Source organism: Phyllobates terribilis, unplaced genomic scaffold, assembly GCF_046119375.1.
Source record: "Phyllobates terribilis strain yellow unplaced genomic scaffold, ASM4611937v1 Scaffold_7__3_contigs__length_470593459, whole genome shotgun sequence".
In the NCBI taxonomy this organism is placed as follows: domain Eukaryota; kingdom Metazoa; phylum Chordata; class Amphibia; order Anura; family Dendrobatidae; genus Phyllobates; species Phyllobates terribilis.
The window spans coordinates 262,589,126-262,614,460 of record NW_027362767.1 but is presented as its reverse complement, the minus strand read 5'-3'; the positions used below and the strand labels follow the sequence as shown (position 1 = coordinate 262,614,460).

Genomic DNA, 25,335 nt, shown 5'->3' with positions numbered 1-25,335 from the left:
AGAGCCTTACCTAGGCTGAACAGAACTGACCAATCAGCGCGCTTGAATCCTTAGTACTCTGCGACGATTGGACGGATGAGGATTTCAGAACGAGGCTTTACACGCACTGCTTGATTTGCGGTAGGTTCACGACACTGACTGTCTCCGTGCTGCGCGGACGGCGCTGTTTGAAGGTGAGAGGTTAACCCTTAGCGTTCCTTTTAGGGTCACCCTAAAATAATAACCTATTGGGGGCGCAGTGCCGCTCAGGAGGTCGGGGGTGCTGTGATTTATCACTCATCTAGCCCTAGCTCTTGGATTTCCTTCCCATATTGTCCAGTTGTGATGTGCTGAGTAACACCCTTAAAGAGTATAACCCCATAGAGACCCATTGTACTGGCAGGACTGTGATTCAGTGACTCTTTTGGACATTTTATTAGTTTTAACATCTTCCTACTGCATCAAATTTTCAGTTTTCCTCCTCAAGCCATAATTTTATTTATATAGTGCCAACATATTCCGTGGCACTTTACAATTAAACGGGGATATATACAGACAATAAAAACAATACAAGGTAAGACAGTTAGGCTGTGTGCCCACGATGCGTTTTTTAAGCGTTTCCGCAGCGGCAAAAACGCTGCAGAAACGCTTAAAAAACGCATGGTAGAAGGCCTGCCATGTCCCCCAATGATAATCCACATGTGCTGTGCACATGCTGCGGAAGTTTCCGCTGCGGATTATCATTGCGGAAAAAAACGCAGCACTACCAATTATTTTGCGGAAATGCTGCGTTTTCGCCGCCATTGACTTGCATTAGAACGCGCCAATTCCGCAAGACTGCATCTGTACTTGCATAATTGGCGCGTTCTAATGTGCGGATGGTACCCGGGTGTAGAGGAGAGGAGAGTCTCATCCACACCCAGGTACCCAAAAAGCTGTAAAAAAAAAGAATAAAATAAATGTATACTTACCTTCTGTCGGCCCGCGCTGCGCTCCTTGCTTCCCGGCACTTCGCGATGGAATGAAGGATCTGTGCTGACGTCAGAGTCATGTGACGGGTCACGCGACGCTGACGTCGGCAGGTCCTTCAGTGTACTGCAGCCGGGACCGAGCGAAGCAAGACAGCGCGGGCCATCGGAGGGTAAGTATATTTTTATTTTTTGACATTCTCTCGGGTCTGTTTGCATGGATTTATACAGTGTGACCAAGTTGTCAAACACTTTCCAAGTGATGCTAAAATCGCTTGGAAAGCGCTTGTCAACCCGCATGCGGAAATGCAAGTGAAGAACGCTTCACATCCGCATGTCCCTGGCAGGAAAAACACATGTACAATCCGCATGTACAATCCGCATGCGTTTTTTTCTGCCAGGGAGATGCAGAAACGCTCAGGAAAAAATCCTGAACATTTCTGCATCGTGGGCACATAGCCTTAGGGCAGGGGTGGGCAATTAATTTTCCCGAGGGGCCACATGAGAGACCGTGACTGTTGTGGAGGGCCGAACCGAGAGGCTGAAAATAATTCTGCTCAATATTAATATTAACATGTTAATTCTAATTATTAATGATTAAATTAATATTAATTGTATAACTTAATATTGAGCAGAATTAAGTGTGCTGACATCCCCCTATATACAGCTTGAGCCCCCAGACAGCCTCTCTATATACAGTCATGGCCAAAAGTTTTGAGAATGACACCAAAATGATATTTTCACATGATCTGCTGGCCTCTGGTTTTTATTAGTGTTTGTCTGATGTTTATATCACATACAGAAATATAATTGCAATCATATTATGAGTACCAATATGTTATATTGACAGTTAGAATGAGTTAATGCAGCAAGTCAATATTTGCAGTGTTGCCCCTTCTTCTTCAAGACCTCTGTAATTCTCCCTGGCATGCTCTCAATCAACTTTTGGACCAAATCCTGACTGATAGCAGTCCATTCTCGCATAATCAATGCTTGCATTTTGCCAGAATTTGTTGGTTTTTGTTTGTCCACCCGTCTCTTGATGATTGACCACAAGTTCTCAATGGGATTAAGATCTGGGGAGTTTCCAGGCCATGGACCCCAAATCTCTATGTTTTGTTCCATGAGCCATTTTGTTATCACCTTTGCTTTATGGCAAGGTGCTCCATCATGCTGGAAAAGGCATTTTTGGGCGCCAAACTGCTCTTGGACTGGACGGTTGGGAGAAGTTGCTCTTGGAGGACATTCTGGTACCATTCTTTATTCATGGCTGTGTTTTTAGGCAAGACTGTGAGTGAGCCGATTCCCTTGGCTGAGAAGCAACCCCACACATGAATGGTTTCAGGATGCTTTACAGTTGGCATGAGACAAGACTGGTGGTAGCGCTCACCTCTTCTTCTCCGAATAAGCTGTTTTCCAGATGTCCCAAACAATCGAAAAGGGGATTCATCAGAGAAAATGACTTTGCCCCAGTCCTCAGCAGTCCACTCCCTGTACCTTTTGCAGAATATCAGTCGGTCCCTGATGTTTTTTCTGGAGAGAAGTGGCTTCTTTGCTGCCCTCCTTGAAACCAGCCCTTGCTCAAAGAGTCTCCGCCTCACAGTGCGTGCAGAAGCACTCACACCAGCCTGCTGCCATTCCAGAGCAAGCTCGGCTCTGCTGGTAGTCCGATCCCGCAGCTGAAACAGTTTTAAGATACGGTCCTGGCGCTTGCTGGTCTTTCTTGGGCGCCCTGGAGCCTTTCTGACAACAATGGAAGCTCTCTCCTTGAAGTTCTTGATGATGCGATAGATTGTTGACTGAGGTGCAATCTTTGTAGCTGCGATACTCTTCCCTGTTAGGCCATTTTTGTGCAGTGCAATGATGGCTGCACGTGTTTCTTTAGAGATAACCATGGTTAACTGAAGAGAAACAATGATACCAAGAACCAGCCTCCTTTTAAAGTGTCCAGTGATGTCATTCTTACTTAATCATGACTGATTGATCGCCAGCCCTGTCCTCATCAACACCCACACCTGTGTTAATGGATCAATCACTAAAACGATGTTAGCTGCTCCTTTTAAGGCAGGACTGCAATGATGTTGAAATGTGTTTTGGGGGTTAAAGTTAATTTTCTGGGCAAATATTGACTTTGCAAGTACAGTAATTACTGTTAAGCTGATCACTCTTTGACATTCAGGAGTATATGCAAATTGCCATTACAAAAAATGAAGCAGTAAACTTTGGAAAAATTACTATTTGTCTCATTCTCAATACTTTTGGCCATGACTGTATAGCATGAGCCCCACGCAGCCCCCCCCCCCCCCCCGTGTCCAGCATGGGCCCCACACAGCCCCCCCATGTCCAGCATGAGCCCCACGCAGCCCACCCCCCGTGTCCAGCATGAGCCCTACGCAGCCCCCCCCCCCGTGTCCAGCATGAGCCCCACTCAGCCCTTCCCCCCCCGTGTCCAGCATGAGCCCCACTCAGCCCCCCCCCCCCCGTGTCCAGCATGAGCCCCACGCAGCCCCCCGTGTCCGGCGTGACAGCCCTCCACAGTGCCGGTGTCCGGCGTGACAGCCCTCCCCAGTGCCGGTGTCCGGCGTGACAGCCCTCCCCAGTGCCGGTGTCCGGCGTGACAGCCCTCCCCAGTGCCGGTGTCCGGCGTGACAGCCCTCCCCAGTGTCGGTGTCCGGCGTGACAGCCCTCCCCAGTGTCGGTGTCCGGCATATACTTACCTCATTCCCCATTCCCCTGGTGCTCCTGTCTGCCATGCACTGACTCCGCAGAGGGCAGGCTGATGCCATCGTGTCAGCTGCTTCTAACGCTGATTGGTGGAAGAGGGAGGCGGCGGCCCCTCCTCCGCACTTTGCCCATGTCTGAGTTAGGGTATGTGCCCATGGTCAGGAGCTGACGCTGATGAATAGCCGCGTGGCTTCCACCCTCATTTTATGCAAATGAGCGGCAATTTTTATTTTTTTTTCACATGCAGACTTTCCTCATTGATGTTAATCTATGGGGAAAGCCTGCATGCGGACCCGCAAGAGAAATTGACATGCTGCAGGTCTGAAAGAGGCCCTGTATGTCAGTGTCCGTAGGTGATCGGCAGGTGCCCAGATACGCATAGTGGACATGGGATTTCCAGAAACCCATCCACTATGCTGTAACATCTGTCCGCTGCGGGTTTGACTCTGCATAAACACGCAACTTCAAACCCGCAGCGGTTCCTGACCGTGTGCACATATCATTACATTAGGAGTGAGGGTCCTGCTCGCAAGCTTACAGTCTACAAGGAAATAGGGGGGACACAAAAGATGAAAAGTGCTTGTTATTTCAGGTCCAGCAATTATAATTAATCAAGGTTTTCATACAAAGCTGCATGATCCGGTGGTCACCAGAAAGTATCTAATTGCAGTTACCGTGTGCTATTAGGTGAATGGAGGATGTGGAGACAGATGAATAGGAAGAGCAGATTCTGAATAATATTTAGGAGGGAACAGGAGTTAGCTTAGCGAGTAGAGGTGATAAGCTTGTTTAAAGAGATGGGTTTTTAAAGCACGCTTAAAATTGTGGGGGCTTTATATGTCGGATCGTCTTGAGTAGTGCATTCCAGAACATTAGTGCAGCACGAGGGAAGTCTTGGAGACGGAGGTGCGAGGTTCGGATTATGGAGGATCTTAATCTTGTAAGAAGAAACTGTTGAAAAAACACCATCGTTTTATTTTTTTCAGACTATTGCAGAAGTGACGGTACTGGATACGTCTAATATTTTTGTTTTTTTACTATTCTATATTTTTTTCCTTTTTTTTTTTTCTTTTCCCATTTTATTTATTTTTTAGTCTTCTCTAAGGACTTCAACCTGCGATTTTAGGATCGCTTGCACTTCTGCTTCATGACTGCGGTATATAATGATCAACTATGAAGCCCTGGCTGCCAATTGACACCTCATGATCTTAATGGTACCTGAATCTGTGCGCCCTGTAAATGATGCTGTCAGTAATTGATAGTGGCATTTAGGAGGTTAAACACCAGTGACCGGAGCTTGCTCCAGTCGCAGCTGATGGAGGCATCCCAAATATTCTAAATTTACCTTTTTTTTTTTTTTAATAAATACAGGGTATATTTTGATTCTTCGTCCCGCAAACTTTTGAGTTTTCTCTTTTGCGTGAGATGGGCAAGTGACTGCTGCAGCCAAACATTGGTGACCAGTGATTGGCTGCAGTGGTCACGTTTGGGTGTACCGAGCTGGGATGACAGCCCCTTTCAACTGTTAACCACTTAAAAGCCAAAGTCAATCCTGAGCATAGTATCTAAGGGGTTACACAATCTGGATTGAAATTATAGAGGGATCCTGGCTGTTAGAGCAGGCTGACGGCTGCACACGAGTAGGATGAAAGTACATCATGGGTTAAAGGAAGATGACATACTTCTTTTTGCAGGTGGTTTCCACAATGGCCGGCCTTAGTGATCTCTTGTGATGTCTTTCCCGCAGGAAGCCACCATGGGGCTGCTCCAGAATCTCGTTCGCGGCTTTGTCCGAGGTTCTGACCGAATGGCGGAAATCACCAGCAAGATGGGACCCAAGTCCTTCAACAGGGGCAGAGGAGCCAAGCGGGTCGGGTACCTTACCTCCAACAGGAAGTTTGTCAAAGTGAAGGAGATGGTGCCGGAGTTCATTGTCCCTGATCTGAGCGGCTTCAAGCTGCGGCCGTACGTCTCCTACAAGGCTCCTGCCGGGACTGAGGAGCAGATGACTGCCAAGAGACTGTTCATGGAAACTGCCGCTCCGGCCATAGAGAAGGACATTGAGAACAGAAGCTTCGACCCCAATAGTCTCGAAAAATATGGATTTGAGCCGAGCCAGAAGGGCAAATTATTCAAGCTGTATCCGAAGAACTATGTGCAGTAACCGAGATAATGATGGACATGGACTCCTCGCTACACTGCTGTAATTATATGGATAATGCTGAACGCTGCTTATGTGTCATCATTTATAAAGTCTGATTAGAGCTTGTGTACACGGCCGTATTATGGCTATGTTTTATATGGAGCAGTAATGAGGCTTCATTATAGGTGCGTCCTCTCTACCATCTTCCATACACACAGGAACTGTACAGCCTCTGTACACACTGAGCCCACAAACTGCTTTTTGGGGGTCTGTTATATGGATGCAACACCTCAGTTGCCCACAGTTCTACTGAACTGAACGCTTAAAGAGTTAATCTCATCTTGTGATGGTGAATTAATTGCATATGCCATCACTTTATGATCATTGGGACCCTCATGAATCCTGAGAATGAAGGGGGTTGTGCAGGGAAAACTCAAAAGGGGACGCAGCACTCTGGCTTGGTGTGTAACCCCCTGATCATCTAGTCATGATATAATATGGGAATACCCCTTTAAAGTAGTTAGTATGGGATAAGGTGGCGATTGCTGGATGGGTTTGACCTCTGGGACCCCCCATGATCCCAAGGACCTTGTTCTGCAGAGCCTCCTCTTGTATGGAGTGGAGGTGCACACGCTCTGCCGTGGTTTAATTAATTGACTATGGGACTGCTGGAGAAAGCTGTTTTCTCTATTTCTATCAGTCCCATAGAAAGTAGAGAGGAGATTGAGCGTGTGCACCTCCGCTCCATCCAAGAGGAGGTTCTGCAGAGCACCGGTCTCTGGCCTGCTGACACTCGTAGGGGTCAGATCCACAGCACTCAGCAAGTTATCCCACACCACAATGATAGGCTATAACGTACGACTTTGGTAAACCCCTTTAATGACTCCAACTCGGAGCTGTGTTATGGCCGTCTTACCTCGGATTCACACGGCTCATAATATTTCATCACAGACAAAAAAAATGTGACTGATGGTGTGAACCTGATGCAGAATCGCTGCTAATTTGCAATGCGAAAGATGAAACCTCCGGCTATTCCACATGTGAAATTATGGCTTGCTCACATCTGCAGTGAAGGCTCCAACTGAGCCTAAGGCTATGTTCACACAGAGGTTGGTGAGGCTTTAAAAAAATGATGCGTTTCTCTAGCGGAATCGGCTTCAGGAAATGTTTTTTGGGGCGGGGGTGTTAGGAGTTACTTTTATTTCCTGATTCTTTGCAGCCTTTTGCTTGGACAGAGACTGGTTTGGAACAGATTCCATCAGGAGGTGCTTCCTTTACCCAACCTGGACAGTTTCCCATAGAAATGAATAGGAAGGGTTTCAAAGAGTTTTTTGGAGGATAATTTTGGAGCAGATCGGCTCCTTATAAACCTGTGTGCACAGAGCCCAAGGCTCCGTACAAGAGACTTATTTTTTTCTCTTATCAGTATATAGAAGATAAGAAATCGCTTGTTCTCCCTAAATATGTACTTCCCTTATCAAATATAGAGCATTCCACTGAAACGCATTTCATTGACACAGACACATTTATTTCTTCAATGTAAAGAGTAATCCACATCTGTCTGTGATCTCACATATAACGGGTGCTGGTGCAGAGGCCTCGGACCGTGGGTCTATTCTACATCGCTTATAAAACCTGCCGCTGCTCCTGGCGGCGTCTTAGGCACCGGTGTCATTATTACTTTAACTATCACTGATAATCTGGAGGGAAAATGTTAACTTTTTTTTTAATGAAATATTTTCTTTTTTTTTTTTTCTTCTAAGATTTATAACTTATTTTGTCCCCACAGCCGCCTGAGAAAAAAAAAATGAAAAAACATAATTCATTGTTTTTACAGCATTTAGGGTGCTATAAATATTACCCCGAATGATTACTGGGAGACCAAACTTAGTTTTTTTTTTGTTTTTTATATATATTTTCAGTGGTTTAAAACAAGTAAAAAAATTTTAAAACTTGGAAAAATGGCAACACAAACCACTTTTTTTTTTTGAGACACCTAACAGCTGTGTGAGAGATGGTCCTTTGTATGATAACAAGACGTTTTGACTTGATAACATTTTGGGGACATTTAATAGCTTTTTTTTTTTTTAAATATTAAGAGGTAGGTTCTGAAACCCCCTAAAAAATATATATATATTTTTTCATTTTTCTTTAAACCATATTTCTGTTAAGTTTATGGATGCTTAATTTTACATTTTCATAGCAGGCATCCATAAAGCTTTTTTCTCTGTCAATAGAGCGGTGTGGAGCTTTAGTTTTTATCGGTACCATTTTGGGAGGGGGGGGGGGGGTGTAGCTGAAATTTTTTGAGGCAATTTACATAAAATTTATATAATATTGTTTAACTGTATTTTATTTTTGGATGGGGATAAAGTGGGGGAGTAGAGTTAGGAAAAAAATTTTTTTTATTTTTTTTCTTAGTCTCCATAGTGTATTATGGCTTCTACTATATACTGTAATACCAGAATATTGCAATATGCAGGAAAACTACTGATGGATGAAGCCCAGTCGGTGCCTGAGCCGACTCCGTACATCATGGTCCTTTAGTGCTGGAGCGGCGGTGCCATCCTCCTATGCGCCTCGCATTGAATCTTACTTCAAAAAGGAAAGAAACAGTGACCGTAGTTCATTTACATGAGCCAGGTCAGGTCTTGCCATGGACGCCAAGATGTGGGGGCATAAATGTTAAAAAAAACAACAACTCCCGAGGAGGTAGACCACTGTAATGACCGCTGAGAAAAGGAGGGGTGATCATTCTGTGTTATCTAGTCTTTGGTACTGCCACCGCCAGACATGTAAAACATGGTCATAGAAGGAACATGTCGCCAGCAGGTTGGTCTGGAGTTGTCCACATTTCTCCAGCTCAGACACCCCAATGACCGGGCGGTCGTCAGTCTTTCTGCTCGGTTCTGGCACGTATCCCCCATCGTCATCCTCCAGAACGACATCAAAGCTGGCCGTGGGTGACTCGTAGAAGATCTTCAGGTTCTGCATGGACTGCTCCAGCTTCTGCGTCGTGTTGGGATCTGACTTCTCCGCAGCTGGTTCTGGATTGATCACAGAAGAGTTTGGGAGAAGAGCTCTGGACCAATCAGCTCCGTAGGCCAATGAGTTGTGGAGGACGTAGGATGAGACGATGGGACAGCCATCTAGAGAGAGGGGTGAAGTGCAGTCAGTAACTCCTCATAAAGGGCTTACAATCCCATCCAGGACCCCCGTATTCTCAGGCTTACCAGAGGAACAGTCCAGGATGTGAAAGCCGCTGTGCATGCAAGCAGCCAGCAGGAGGGCGCTGTCAGTAGGGTGCCACTTAAGTCTCCAGACTCCTCCCTGTACGTGTGTATCAGATATAGGCTGCTTCATCTGACGCAGGTCCCACACAAGGACATGCTCATCGTAACTAGGGACCAAACATGGGACAGGCTTAATGTCAGACACGGCCAGAGCTCCACAATGAGACCTCGTATTACAAGCCACACATGGTTTCCTCCTTTACATCCCATATGCCATGAATACTCAACCGGCAGATGCTGGGGATGTCAGCAGTTCAGACCCCGCAGTGAATCTATGAAGGAGCTGACCCGCTGCCAGGCACTATACACAAGATCCCGGTGTTGGCCAGCGGCAGGAGGGTTTATGGAAGACAGCTCCTCCAAGTCAAGACGACCTCTGAGCGGTAAGGTTTCAGTTTTTTTTGTCTAATCTGGAGTCTGATAAATGGCATTAACAATAAAGGTTTGGGGTATGACTTAATTTTAGTTGTTCTGGACTGAAGGGGACTTGATTGGCCTGATCCGGGGTCTAAATTAATTTAAGGGTCTGATTTGAAGATGAAAATCAGTTTAAAGGTCTCGGGTCCTTTTACATTTTGCGATCTGGTCTATGTTGAAGGTCTAATCTGGTGTTCCAACTAACAAATAATAGGTCTTCATGTACAGAGTCAGTGAAGGTGAATACAACGAAGTCCTTCCTGCTGGTTTTGAGCTAAAATTAAAAATATATACTAAAACTGCGCCACCTACTGGCCAGTATGATTATTGCAGACTAATACCTCCCATTGATGAGCAGATGGGGTTGTGTTTTCCTCCCCCATCATTACACCCTCCAGTGGACACACATAGAGGTGTAAGAAATGCACAAAGTCGGTAATAATGAAGCATCAATTGTTCACCTTCCAGTGGCCAACACATGCTCCCGCTGAGGGTGACTCTGGATGCTGCACACTCCCATCGAATGCCTGTTGGTTTAAAAACAACATTTTTTATTATGAAATGCTGACCGGAAACAAGACCAGTCCAAAGTCACCCCAGTCCGGGGCTTCCTGGCACTGCTAGAGGTGATTGACAATCCTATCTTTATGTACACACAAGAGAGGGAGACCTGTCAATCACCTGTAGCCACCTGGGAAGAGGCAGGAAGGCAGCACCATACTGGTCTCGTCCCCAGCCCGAAATTTAAAGTATATTTCTCAGAGACACCAAAGAATTTCAGAAAATGTACCTGGCTACAATCATGTAGCTCGGATTCATGCGGCCCATGGTTTCAGCCTCACCCTTAGAGCTCATACTCAACTAAGTGCAATCCAATAAAAAAAAAAAAAATATATATATATATATATATATATATATATATATATATATATATATATATATATATATATATATATATATATATATATATATATATATATATATATATACATATATATATATATATATACATATATATATATATATATACAGGGTGGTCCAAAAGTAGGTGGCCAGAGAATAATAACATTTATTTTGATTTATATATAAAATTATATTTACTAACACAAGCATAACTGACAAATGTTATTCTGAACACTAATACCAAAGCCCTTAAATTTTATCAACGCAGGTGCTCAAACTGTTTTCCATTACAATTAGCACAGCTTTGAAGTCGCCTCTTTCGCTTCGACAAAACTTTTTTGCACAAGTCTCTTTGGGTATTAATTTCTTGAAATGCATCTGTTATGTAATTTTTCAAATCACCGACACTTTTTGGTTTTCGACTATAAACTTTGTCCTTGAGTACTCCCCAAAAGAAAAAATCCATTGGGGTTTCACTTTACACCATGTTTGATAAATCTTCCCCTTCATAACCTTATTACACTTTCTGTCCACCTACTTTTGGACCACCCTGTATATTGCAGCATACTGCGATTCTCCTCGTATCTTGGACGAGACTCTCCAATGCAAGTCAATGGGTGCGAGAAAAAAATTTGACAGCACTCAGACCATGCAAGTGCCATCTGATTACAATGTATCATATATATATATACACACATATACTTTCTCATGCTCGTGGTGACATCAGTAAGGTGAACGCTGTTCATTGGATATGAACCCCGATCAACTTTATCATGTCACTGTGAGTCACTGAGGTGCGCAAGCACGAGCAGCTCAGTGTCTCTGCTGGACGGCAGGCTGTATAGTTGCATCATGCAACAATTCAGCCTGCCATCTAGATGTAGCAGAGCTAGATCTGTCGCTGGACAAATAGATTATCTTCACATCGGAGACAGGTGAGGATTATGTTGCTGTATTTTATTTTATTTTTTACAGGTGACATGGGCTTCAATGGTTTTGGCGTTATGGTAAGTATAAGGCTTTTTGGGAAATGTAGATTTAATAAATGAGTGTTTTTATTTCAAATAAAGGACTTTACTCTGAGTGTTTGTTTTTTATTTAACAATTTGACTAAGAGATTAGTAGTGGGGGTGTCTTATAGACGCCTCTCCATTACCAACCTGGGCTTGATGTCAGCTGACATCAACCCCAACCCTATTACCCCACTTGCCACCGCACCAGCGTAAGTGGGAAGAGCATAGAGTAAGCTGATGTTTTTAGTCTGGGAGGGGGCCAATATCTATGGCCCCTTCCTAGGCTATTAAAATCAGCCCCCAGCTGTCAGCCTAGCTTTTGCTGGTTGTTAAAATAGGGGGGACCCCACGTCATTTTTTTGGGGGGGTCCCCCATTTTAAGAACTAGTAAAGGCTAAGTATACCGCTGAGAGCTGATATTAATAGCCTGAAAACCAGCATGGGTATTACCCCCTTCCCAGGCTATAAACATCTGCCTCCAGCTGTCCGCTTTCCCTCAGCTGATTAATAAAATTTAGGGGGACCCCACGCCATTTTTTCCAGAAAATAATTTAATTTATTTTGTACTAAAATGCAAGTACAGTAAGCAACACACGCAAAGCACTGATTATATATCTCATTCACATTTGCATCTATCTATATATAAATATTGAAGAATATTTCCTTGGAAAAACTGTGTGTAAATGACAGGTAATTCCTCTATGTAAAAGCCCATGTTAAAAATAGCATTCGCATGACAATTGGATGTAAATCCTCACATGAAAATCGCATAACACTCGTCCGACTTTACGGTCCAGAAATCGTAACTTTTTTTTTTTTTCAAGCCGATGGGTATGAGCCCTTACAGGTTGATCCACCACTGTGTTCCCCAAAAATCCTAAACACAGAGAAGCTGCATTGGACATACATTAGACAGCCCTATTGGGGGGGGGCGTACCTTTTGCTGGTGAAAATGGGGCTTTCTGGCATAGATCTTGTGTCCCATCCCTTCAGCAGACAGTCATCTCCCCCTGTAATCAAGGACAGACGTCAGTCCTCCCGAGGTCAGAGGGATGGATATATCAGTCACTTGTCGTTACAGAGTTGAATCGGGCTACCTGAGTAGATCATGTCACAGTTCCAGTAGTTGAAGGCAGCGATCCAGGCCTCGAAGCCGTGCGCCCTCCACTGACACACAACATCTAGTGAGGCAGCAGACTCCTCCACCTGCAGCAGACTGAGCCGACCCCGAGAGTCGCTGCAGACGATCTTCACAGGAGAAGAGCTGCAGAAAAAAAATTACTCATCAGGAACAAAGTAAGTCACCGACAATTACCTGCAGGGTACGGAGGGGGCTGGCTCGCACCTTTCTCTTCTTCCCGTGGACCAATCTAGGGATAGAGCCAGACACTCGTCACCTAAATCCACACTGCACACGGGCTGCACGCTGGAGCTTTCCTACTGGGGGAACACACAGTCACTGCAGAACGGAGGTAAGAAAAACATGGCCAAAAACTGTGCCACACCTGTCCACAGGTCGTGTGTGGTATTGCATCTCAGTCCCAATCATTTGAATGGAGCCGAGCTGCAATACCAGAGACAAATCTATAAAGAAGAAAACAAGGAGTCATAACCTTGGTATCTAGTGGGCAGCGTGCTGTTTTTTGTCATCCTACATACTCCCATTTCTGTGTGCTTACTTTGTATATAGATGAATAAAATATTTACTGTTTTTAGCCATTTTACTCCTGCTTTTCTTCTTTTTGGATTTATCAATTGTGGCGCGGCTGTTGGGTCTATCGGTATTTTTCTGACCTATGTGGCCTTCTAATCTGTTACCAATATGCAGCCGTTGGATTTATTGTTAATACCAGAGACAAACCGTAGACAGGGGAACCATTAACCGGTGGTCGCCTGGAGTCTGGTCCCACTTCTCGCTCCACCTGGCACTTACCCTGTTGCCTTGCAATGTGTACAGCTCCACGATGCCCTTGGCATTGGCTATACCCAGTATGGGGCTATTTGCGAGTGGGATGTGGCACCTGAGGAGCAGAATCAGAATGGCAGGCGGTTCACATAAAACCAGATTACGGGTTCAGCTTAGTGAGCATTGTAGAAGGAACGCTCTGCTTGCTGTCAGTGAACAGCTGACAATCTCTTCAGTGTTACTAGACAAGTAGCAGATTGCTTCCTCGGAGGCTGATGACAGCAGCTCACCATTTCATGTCCAGTATGGCAGCCGTTTCAATCTTCTGAACTTCAGACATCGGAGAAAATAGCTGGTGGGGATCGTAGTTATAGAGGTAAAGACGGCCGAGCCGCAGGTGGGGATCATCGCTGTCCTGTCCGCTGATCTGGGGAAAAGAGAGAGGTGTGGGAAGAGGATCATATAGGGGCATTACACGGACATACACACGTGGTGAAAATTGTTGGTGCCCCTCGTTTAATGAAAGAAAAACCCACAATAGTCACAGAAATAACTTGAATCTGACAAAAGTAATAATAAATTAAAAATCTATGAAAATGAACAAATGAAAGTCAGACATTGCTTTTCTGCTTCCACAGAATTTTTAAAGAAATTAAACTCATGAAATAAGCCTGGACAGAAATGATGGTTCTTCTTGACTTAATATTTTGTTGAACAACCTTTTGAGGCAATCACTGCAATCAAACCATTCCTGTAACTGTCAATGAGACGTCTGCACCTCTCGACAGGTATTTTGGCCGACTCCTCATGAGCAAACAGCTCCAGTTGTCTCGTGTTTGAAGGTTGCCTTTTCCAGACGGCATGTTTCAGCTCTTTCCAAAGATGCTCAATAGGATTTAGGTCAGGGCTCATAGAAGCCACTTCAGAATAGTCCAATGTTTTTCTCTTAGCCATTCTTGGGTTTTTAGCTGTGTGTTTTGGGTCATTATCCTGTTGCAAGACCCATGACTTGCGACTGAGACCAAGCTTTCTGACACTGGGCAGCACATTTCTCTCTAGAATCCCTTGATAGTCTTGAGATTTCATTGTACCCTGCACAGATTAAAGACACCATGTGCCAGATGCAGCCAAGCAGCCCCAGAACATAACAGAGCCTCCTCCATGTTTCCCAGTAGGGACAGTGTTCTTTTCTTGATATACTTTATTTTTCCGTCTGTGAACATAGAGCTGATGTGCCTTGCCAAAAACTTCCATTTTTGTCATATCTGTCCATAGGACATTCTCCCAGAAGCTTTGTGGCTTGTCAACATGTAGTTTGGCAAATTCCAGTCTGGCTTTTTTATGATTTTTTTTCAACAATGGTGTCCTCCTTGGTCGTCTCCCATGAAGTCGACTTTGGATCAAACAACGACGGATGGTGCGATCTGACACTGATGTTCCTTGAGCTTGAAGGTCACCTTTAATCTCTTTAGAAGTTATCCTGGGCTCTTTTGTTACCATTCGTATTATCCGTCTCTTTGATTTGTCATCAATTTTCCTCCTGCGGCAACGTCCAGGGAGGTTGGCTACAGTCCCATGGATCTTAAATTTCTGAATAATATGTGCAACTGTAATCACAGGAACATCAAGCTGCTTGGAGATGGTCTTATAACCTTTACCTTTAACATGCTTGTCTATAGTTTTCTTTCTAATCTCCTGAGAAAACTCTTTCCTTTGCTGCCTCTGGTCCATGTTGAGTGTAGCACACACCATGTCATCAAACAGCACAGTGAGTATCTGTAGCCCTATATACAGGCCCACTGACTGATTACAAGATTGTAGACACCTGTGATGCTAATTAGTGGAAACAACTTGATTTAACATGTCCCTTTTGTCACATTATTTTCAGGGGTACCATCATTTCTGTCCAGGCCTATTTCAAGAGTTAATTTTTTTTTTTAATTCTGTGGAAGCAGGGCTGAAAAGCAATGACTGACTTTCATTTTCATAGATTTTTAATTTATTATTACTTTTGTCAGGTTCCAGTTTTTTCTGTGACCATTGTGGGTTTTTCTTTCATTAAACGAGGGGTACCAACAATTTTGAACACGTGTGTAAGAAGCAATATAGGTTTATAGGGTCATATCACATGACTATACAGTAATAGGGGCAGTTATATGGCCACAGCTTGTACATCGGCCAGGGATTCTTTCACACTCACATCACTCTCTGCTTTCTTCAGCTGATACGTGCCACAGGCCAGCACCGTGCCCCAATCATCCAAGGGGCACCACTCTGCGGCGTCAGCGCTGTACTCCGTGTCCATCACCTGTAACGTCTGGCTCCTGCAGCAGACGGCCATCGCCAGCTCTCCACATCACCTCCTAATACCACAGCCAGGAAGACACAGCTTCATCCTGCAACCCGGCATCACACATGTTATAGCTCTGCATATAATGTACAGGGATGATGTAGTCACAGCAGATAAAACACGGCTTATAACGTCCAAGGATGACATCACCCTCTCCAGCACACAGAGACTAATACCCCAAATAATGTAAAATAATGACCTCACACACAGTGAGACACACCAGCATACAGAACAGGGCTGTGGGGTCAGGAAGCCAAACCTCCAACTCCACAGCCCTGCCTCACTACTGGGCATGTACATAAAGTGCAGCACAGATTCATCTCAACTAAAAGCCGAGATCCTTAGATCAGGAACAGAACAGACATTTATAGGACATTTCATAACTTTCCCAAATTCTTATTAAAACATTTACAGCACATCCTGCATTGAACTACTATACCCAATGTATTATATATTTTAGGAGTCGGTCCATTTTATACCAACTCCACAGCCCACTATAAGAGAAAGGACTCGAACCCTCTGCGTTAATAAAATTGGTCTGATGTTGTTACTGAAAAGTCAGACAAGTGTTATGCGAGTACAATGCGATTTTTCTCACCTAGCATCTGTATGACATCCATATGCAATGCAATTTTAACATTAGCTTTTACATATATAGAATTACTCTATCATTTAAAAATAGTTTTCAAAGTAAATATTCTTCAATAGACAGAAATATGTGAGTGAGATATATAATCAGTGCTTCAGTGCATCATGCCACCGTCCAGCAAGGCATCTAGATGTAGCAGAGCTAGACTCATCGCAGGACAAATTGATTATCTTCTAGTTGGACAGGTGAGGTATATGGTGGTCTATTATTTTTTGTCTTTTACAGGGGACATGGGCTTCAGAGGATTATCTTCTCATCAGACAGGTGACTAATATAGTGGGTTTTTATTTTACAATAAATGGGAAAAAGAGGGGGTGGAGGGGAGTAATTATTTCAAATAAAGGTGTCAGTGTCTTTCTTTCAATTAAAGGACTTTATTCTGGATGTGTATTATTTACAATTTGACTATGGGGTTAGTAATGGGGGTGTCTTAAATGCGCCTCTCGATTACTAACCCCTGGGCTTGATGTCAGCTGCCAATACAAAGCAGACATCAACCCCAATACTATTACCCCACTTGCCACAGCACCAGGGCAAGTGGGGAAAGCGGAGGCTAAGCGCCTTTGTCTGGTGTGTGTGTGGGGGGGGGCAATATCCATAGCCCCTTTCTGGATTATTATTATCAGCCCACAGCCTGGCCTTTGCTGGGTATTAATTAAAAGGGGGACCCCACATCATTTTTTGGGGGGGTCTCCCATTTTAATAACCAGTGAAGGCCAAGTATACAGCTGTGAGCTGATATTAATAGCCTGGGAAGCTCCATGTCTATTACCCCCTTTCCGGGCAATAAACATCAGCCCTTCAAGCTGGTTAATAAAATTATGGGGAACCCCATGCCATTTTTTTCTTTAATTTATATAATGTAATCAAATACATGAACATCAACCTACACATGCACTGCAGTAATTATGACAATGACATCTTTCCATCTATCTATTCTATGTAGATATCTATTACATTCTGATGGGTCACGCTGTGAATTTACTGTACGTGGCTGATGAAATGTCGAGTTTTCTAGAAGATGGATGACAAAAAAAAATCGGACGGCATACGCATGGTCCGTGTGCCGTGCAATACTTTTTTTTTTGCACCCATTGACTTGTGTTGGTGAATCTAGTCCGATATACGCGGCCACTTGCAGCATGCCGCCATTTTACACTAGTGACATCACAGCCAGCGCTCACCAGCAGTTACACTCCTGTGTGTATGTGTATGTATATATATATATATATATATATATATATATATATATATAATCAGTACAGACCAAAAGTTTGGACACACATTCTCATTTAAAGATTTTTCTGTATTTTCATGACTATGAAAATTGTACATTCACACTGAAGGCATCAAAACTATGAATTAACACATGTGGAATTATATACTTAACAGAAAAGTGTGAAACAACTGAAAATATGTCTTATATTCTAGGATCTTCAAAGTAGCCACCTTTTGCTTTGATGACTGCTTTGCACACTCTTGGCATTCTCTTGATGAGCTTCAAGAGGTAGTCACCGGAAATGGTCTTCACTTCACAGGTGTGCCCTGTCAGGTTTAATAAGTGGGATTTCTTGCCTTATAATTGGGGTTGGGACCATCAGTTGTGTTGTGCAGAAGTCTGGTGGATACACAGCTGATAGTCCTACTGAATAGACTGTTAGCTGATTTTTTCTTGCCATAATACAAATTCTAAGTAAAGAAAAACAAGTGGCCATCATTACTTTAAGAAATGAAGGTCAGTCAGTGCGAAAAATTGGGAAAACGTTGAAAGTGTCCCCAAGTGCAGTTGCAAACACCATCAAGCGCTACAAAGAAACTGGCTCACATGAGGACCGCCCCAGGAAAGGAAGACCAAGAGTCACCTCTGCTTCTGAGGATAGGTTTATCCGAGTCACCAGCCTCAGAAATCGCAGGTTAACAGCAGCTCAGATTAGAGACCAGGTCAATGCCACACAGAGTTCTAGCAGCAGACACATCTCTACAACAACTGTTAAGAGGAGACTTTGTGCAGCAGGCCTTCATGGTAAAATAGCTGCTAGGAAACCACTGCTAAGGACAGGCAACAAGCAGAAGAGACTTGTTTGGGCTAAAGAACATAAGGAATGGACATTAGACCAGTGGAAATCTGTGCTTTAGTCTGATGAGTCCAAATTTGAGATCTTTGGTTCCAACCACCATGTCTTTGTGCGACACAGAAAAGGTGAACGGATGGACTCTACATGCCTGGTTCCCACCGTGAAGCATGGAGGAGGAGGTGTGAAGGTGTGGGGGTGCTTTGCTGGTGACACCGTTGGGGATTTATTCAAAATTGAAGGCATACTGAACCAGCATGGTTACCACAGCATCTTGCAGCGGCATGCTATTCCATCTGGTTTGCGTTTAGTTGGACCATCATTTATTTCTCAACAGGACAATGACCCCAAACACACCTCCAGGCTGTGTAAGGGCTATTTAACCAAGAGGGAGAGTGATGGGGTGCTACGCCAGATGACCTGGCCTCCACAGTCACCAGACCTGAACCCAATCGAGATGGTTTGGGGTGAGCTGGCCGCAGAGTGAAGGCAAAAGGGCCAACAAGTGCTAAGCATCTCTGGGAACTCCTTCAAGATTGTTGGAAGACCATTTCCGGTGACTACCTCTTGAAGCTCATCAAGAGAATGCCAAGAGTGTGCAAAGCAGTCATCAAAGCAAAAGGTGGCTACTTTGAAGAACCTAGAATATAAGACATATTTTCAGTTGTTTCACACTTTTTTGTTAAGTATATAATTCCACATGTGTTAATTCATAGTTTTGATGTCTTCAGTGTGAATGTACAATTTTCATAGTCATGAAAATACAGAAAAATCTTTAAATGAGAAGGTGTGTCCAAACTTTTGGTCTGTACTGTGTATGTGTATATATATATATATATATATATATATATATATATATATATATACACATATACATATATACATACACACAAGTGACATCACAGCCAGCACTCACCAGCAATTACACTCCTGTATATATGTATGTAGACTAGTGACATCACAGCCAGCACTCACCAGCAGTTACACTCCTGTATATATGTATGTAGACTAGTGAGGTCACAGCCAGCGCTCACCAGCAGTTACTCTACTGTATATATGTAAACTAGTGACATCACAGCCAGCACTCACCAGCAGTTACACTCCTGTATATATGTATGTAGACTAGTGAGGTCACAGCCAGCGCTCACCAGCAGTTACACTCCTGTATATATGTAAACTAGTGACATCACAGCCAGCACTCACCAGCAGTTACACTCCTGTATATATGTATGTAGACTAGTGAGGTCACAGCCAGCGCTCACCAGCAGTTACACTCCTGTATATATATGTACACTAGTGACATCACAGCCAGCACTCACCAGCAGTTACCCTCCTGTATATATGTACACTAGTGACATCACAGCCAGCGCTCATCAGCAGTTACACTCCTGTATACAGTCATGGCCAAAAGTATTGAGAATGAGACAAATAGTAATTTTTCCAAAGTTTACTGCTTCATTTTTTGTAATGGCAATTTGCATATACTCCTGAATGTCAAAGAGTGATCAGCTTAACAGCAATTACTGTACTTGCAAAGTCAATATTTGCCCAGAAAATAAACTTTAACCCCAAAACACATTTCAACATCATTGCAGTCCTGCCTTAAAAGGAGCAGCTAACATCGTTTTAGTGATTGATCGCCAGCCCTGTCCTCATCAACACCCACACCTGTGTTAATGGATCAATCAGTCATGATTAAGTAAGAATGACATCACTGGACACTTTAAAAGGAGGCTGGTTCTTGGTATCATTGTTTCTCTTCAGTTAACCATGGTTATCTCTAAAGAAACACGTGCAGCCATCATTGCACTGCACAAAAATGGCCTAACAGGGAAGAGTATCGCAGCTACAAAGATTGCACCACAGTCAACAATCTATCGTATCATCAAGAACTTCAAGGAGAGAGCTTCCCTTGTTGTCAAAAAGGCTCCAGGGCGCCCAAGAAAGGCCAGCAAGCGCCAGGACCGTATCTTAAAACTGTTTCAGCTGCGGGATCGGACTACCAGCAGAGCCGAGCTTGCTCTGGAATGGCAGCAGGCTGGTGTGAGTGCTTCTGTACGCACTGTGAGGCGGAGACTCTTTGAGCAAGGGCTGGTTTCAAGGAGGGCAGCAAAGAAGCCACTTCTCTCCAGAAAAAACATCAGGGACCGACTGATATTCTGCAAAAGGTACAGGGAGTGGACTGCTGAGGACTGGGGCAAAGTCATTTTCTCTGATGAATCCCCTTTTCGATTGTTTGGGACATCTAGAAAACAGCTTATTCGGAGAAGAAGAGGTGAGCGCTACCTCCAGTCTTGTCTCATGCCAACTGTAAAGCATCCTGAAACCATTCATGTGTGGGGTTGCTTCTCAGCCAAGGGAATCGGCTCACTCACAGTCTTGCCTATAAACACAGCCATGAATAAAGAATGGTACCAGAATGTCCTCCAAGAGCAACTTCTCCCAACCGTCCAAGAGCAGTTTGGCGCCCAACAATGCCTTTTCCAGCATGATGGAGCACCTTGCCATAAAGCAAAGGTGATAACTAAATGGCTCATGGAACAAAACATAGAGATTTTGGGTCCATGGCCTGGAAACTCCCCAGATCTTAATCCCATTGAGAACTTGTGGTCAATCATCAAGAGACGGGTGGACAAACAAAAACCAACAATTTCTGGCAAAATGCAAGCATTGATTATGGAAGAATGGACTGCGATCAGTCAGGATTTGGCCCAAAAGTTGATTGAGAGCATGCCAGGGAGAATTACAGAGGTCTTGAAGAAGAAGGGGCAACACTGCAAATATTGACTTGCTGCATTAACTCATTCTAACTGTCAATATAACCTATTGGTACTCATAATATGATTGCAATTATATTTCTGTATGTGATATAAACATCAGACAAACACTAATAAAAACCAGAGGCCAGCAGATCATGTGAAAATATAATTTTGGTGTCATTCTCAATACTTTTGGCCATGACTGTATATGTATGTAGACTAGTGACATCACAGCCAGCGCTCACCAGCAGTTACTCTACTGTATATATGTAAACTAGTGACATCACAGCCAGCACTAACCAGCAGTTACACTCCTGTATATATATGTACACTAGTGAGGTCACAGCCAGCGCTCACCAGCAGTTACACTCCTGTATATATGTACAATAGTGACATCACAGCCAGCGCTCACCAGCAGTTACACTCCTGTATATATGTACACTAGTGACATCACAGCCAGTGCTCACCAGCAGTTACACTCCTGTATATATGTATGTACACTAGTGAGGTCACAGCCAGCGCTCACCAGCAGTTACACTCCTGTATATATGTACACTAGTGACATCACAGCCAGCACTCACCAGCAGTTACACTCCTGTATATATGTACACTAGTGACATCACAGCCAGCACTAACCAGCAGTTACACTCCTGTATATATGTACACTAGTGACATCACAGCCAGCGCTCACCAGCAGTTACACTCCTGTATATATGTACAATAGTGACATCACAGCCAGCGCTCACCAGCAGTTACACTCCTGTATATATGTACACTAGTGACATCACAGCCAGTGCTCACCAGCAGTTACACTCCTGTATATATGTATGTACACTAGTGAGGTCACAGCCAGCGCTCACCAGCAGTTACACTCCTGTATATATGTACACTAGTGACATCACAGCCAGCACTCACCAGCAGTTACACTCCTGTATATATGTACACTAGTGACATCACAGCCAGCACTCACCAGCAGTTACACTCCTGTATATATGTATGTAGACTAGTGACATCACAGCCAGCACTCACCAGCAGTTACACTCCTGTATATATGTACACTAGTGACATCACAGCCAGCACTCACCAGCAGTTACACTCCTGTATATATGTACACTAGTGACATCACAGCCAGCACTCACCAGCAGTTACACTCCTGTATATATGTACACTAGTGACATCACAGCCAGCGCTCACCAGCAGTTACACTCCTGTATATATGTATGTAGACTAGTGACATCACAGCCAGCACTCACCAGCAGTTACACTCCTGTATATATGTACACTAGTGACATCACAGCCAGCACTCACCAGCAGTTACACTCCTGTATATATGTATGTAGACTTGTGACATCACAGCCAGCAGTTACACTCCTGTATATATGTAGACTAGTGACATCACAGCCAGCGCTCACCAGCAGTTACACTCCTGTATATATTTATGTAGACTTGTGACAAAACAGCCAGCACTCACCAGCAGTTACTCCTGTATATATGTACACTAGTGACATCACAGCCAGCACTCACCAGCAGTTACACTCCTGTATATATGTATGTAGACTAGTGACATCACAGCCAGCGCTCAAGAGCAGTTACACTCCTGTATATATGTACATTAGTGACGTCACAGCCAGTACATACTCACCAGCGTGCAGAATATAAAAACCTTCGTAACTACTTCCAGGTTATGAGCCCACAGGAAGCTCCGCCTCCGTGAAAACATGATTGACACATGCATCAGCCGTAGGCTGTTCTCCTATCCTGATTGGCTGAATTTGATCACGTGGTTACCACTGCTTTTTGCTGAATGAGGACTGGATTCTAGATTGTGTCCGAGGTATCAGCTGCTGTCACATCATAGCCCAATACACGGCCCAGAACAGGGCACGCTGATGCTTCTAGTGCCACAACCGAGACACATTACTATACATTACTAGGGCATTTACAGTTACGATTATATTACAAATGGTCTACCACAAGCTGCTATAATTAATCTTCCCATGGCACCATAAAGAATACATTACCCTGCTGTATCTGAAAGGTGTACCCCAGAGCTGCACTCACTATTCTGCTGGTGCAGTCACTGTGTACATACATTACATTACTTATCCTGTACTGATCCTGAGTTACATCCTGTATTATACTCCAGAGCTGCACTCACTATTCTGCTGGTGCAGTCACTGTGTGCATACATTACATTACTTATCCTGTACTGATCCTGAGTTACATCCTGTATTATACTCCAGAGCTGCACTCACTATTCTGCTGGTGCAGTCACTGTGTACATACATTACATTACTTATCCTGTACTGATCCTGAGTTACATCCTGTATTATACTCCTGAGCTGCACTCACTATTCTGCTGGTACAGTCACTGTGTACATACATTACATTACTTATCCTGTACTGATCCTGAGTTACATCCTGTATTATACTCCAGAGCTGCACTCACTATTCTGCTGGTGCAGTCACTGTGTACATACATTACATTACTGATCCTGTACTGATCCTGAGTTACATCCTGTATTATACTCCAGAGCTGCATTCACTATTCTTCTGGTGCAGTCACTGTGTACATACATTACATTACTTATCCTGTACTGATCCTGAGTTACATCCTGTATTATACTCCAGAGCTGCACTCACTATTCTGCTGGTGCAGTCACTGTGTACATACATTACATTACTGATCCTGTACTGATCCTGAGTTACATCCTGTATTATACTCCAGAGCTGCACTCACTATTCTGCTGGTGCAGTCACTGTGTACTTACACTACATTACTTATCCTGTACTGATCCTGAGTTACATACTGTATTATACCCCAGAGCTGCACTCACTATTCTGCTGGTGCAGTCACTGTGTATATACATTACATTACTTATCCTGTACTGATCCTGAGTTACATCCTGTATTATACTCCAGAGCTGCGCTCACTATTCCGCTGGTGGAGTCACTGTGTACATACATTACATTACTTATCCTGTACTGATCCTGAGTTACATCCTGTATTATACTCCAGAGCTGAACTCACTATGCTGCTGGTGCAGTCACTGTGTACATATGTTACATTACTTATCCTGTACTGATCCAGAGTTACATCCAGTATTATACTCCAGAGCTGTATTCACTATTCATCTGGTGCAGTCACTGTGCACATACATTACATTACTGATCCTGTACTAATCCTGAGTTACATCCTGTATTATACTCCAGAGCTGCACTCACTATTCTGCTGGTGCAGTCACTGTGCACATACATTACATTACTGATCCTGTACTGATCCTGAGTTACATCCTGTATTATACACCAGAGCTGCACTCACTATTCTGCTGGTGCAGTCAATGTGTACATACAGTACATTACATTACATTACTTATCCTGTATTATACTCCAGAGCTGCACTCACTATTCTGCTGGTGCAGCCACTGTGTACATACATTACTTATCCTGTATTATACCCCAGAGCTGCACTCACTATTCTGCTGGTGCAGTCACTGTGTACATATATTACATTACTTATCCTGTACTGATCCTGAGTTACATCCTGTATTATACTCCAGAGCTGCACTCACTATTCTGCTTGTGCAGTCACTGTGTACATACATTACATTACTTATCTTATCTTGTACTGATCCTGAGTTACATCCTGTAGGATACTCCAGAGCTGCACTCACTATTCTGCTGGTGCAGTCACTGTGTCCATACATTACATTACGGATCATGTACTGATCCTGAGTTACATCCTGTATTATACTCCAGAGCTGCACTTACTATTCTGCTTGTGCACTCACTGTGCACATACATTACATTACTTTTCTTGTACTGATCCTGAGTTACATCCTGTAGGATACTCCAGAGCTGCACTCACTATTCTGCTGGTGCAGTCACTGTGTCCATACATTACATTACTTATCCTGTATTGATCCTGAGTTACATCCTGTATTATATTCCAGAGCTGCACTCACTATTCCGCTGGTGCAGTCGGTGTGTACATACATTACATAACTTATTCTGTACTGATTCTGAGTTACATCCTGTATTATACTCCAGAGCTGAACTCACTATGCTGCTGGTGCAGTCACTGTGTACATATGTTACATTACTTATCCTGTACTGATCCAGAGTTACATCCAGTATTATACTCCAGAGCTGTATTCAC

The 25,335-nt window shown here is 43.8% G+C and overlaps 2 protein-coding genes across 3 annotated transcripts; one reads left to right on the top strand and one right to left on the bottom strand.

The window, feature by feature from the left end:
• Nucleotides 1-66: 66 nt before the first annotated feature.
• MRPL41 (mitochondrial ribosomal protein L41) lies at nt 67-5,897 on the top strand. The gene is made up of 2 exons (XM_073640570.1): nt 67-173; nt 5,419-5,897. The coding sequence occupies exon 2, from the start codon at nt 5,428-5,430 to the stop codon at nt 5,833-5,835; it is 408 nt and encodes a 135-aa protein (XP_073496671.1). The 5' UTR covers nt 67-173; nt 5,419-5,427; the 3' UTR covers nt 5,836-5,897.
• Nucleotides 5,898-8,085: 2,188 nt separating this feature from the next.
• DPH7 (diphthamide biosynthesis 7) lies at nt 8,086-22,907 on the bottom strand. Of its 2 annotated transcripts, none has more exons than XM_073640568.1 (10): nt 22,819-22,907; nt 15,547-15,742; nt 13,637-13,773; nt 13,374-13,461; nt 12,786-12,877; nt 12,538-12,704; nt 12,378-12,450; nt 9,986-10,051; nt 9,048-9,214; nt 8,086-8,963 (listed from the first exon to the last, which is right to left on the bottom strand). In XM_073640568.1, exons 2-10 carry the CDS (start codon nt 15,685-15,687, stop codon nt 8,566-8,568), a joined length of 1,329 nt encoding a protein of 442 aa, XP_073496669.1. In that variant the 5' UTR covers nt 15,688-15,742; nt 22,819-22,907; the 3' UTR covers nt 8,086-8,565. The 2 variants fall into 2 exon arrangements, with proteins under 2 accessions (XP_073496669.1, XP_073496670.1); XM_073640569.1 differs by having other exon boundaries at nt 15,547-15,772; nt 22,819-22,875.
• Between the last annotated feature and the right edge of the window lie 2,428 nt (nt 22,908-25,335).

Coding starts and splice junctions, on each gene's coding strand:
- MRPL41 (XM_073640570.1), top strand. CDS start 5,428: ATGGGGCTGCTCCAGAATCTCGTTCGCGGCTTTGTCCGAGGTTCTGAC.
- DPH7 (XM_073640568.1), bottom strand. CDS start 15,687: ATGGCCGTCTGCTGCAGGAGCCAGACGTTACAGGTGATGGACACGGAG. Junction 13,462..13,636: donor GCCATACTGGACATGAAATG/GTGAGCTGCTGT, acceptor TCTGCTCCTCAG/GTGCCACATCCCACTCGCAA. Junction 10,052..12,377: donor CCCATTTTCACCAGCAAAAG/GTACGCCCCCCC, acceptor TTAAACCAACAG/GCATTCGATGGGAGTGTGCA.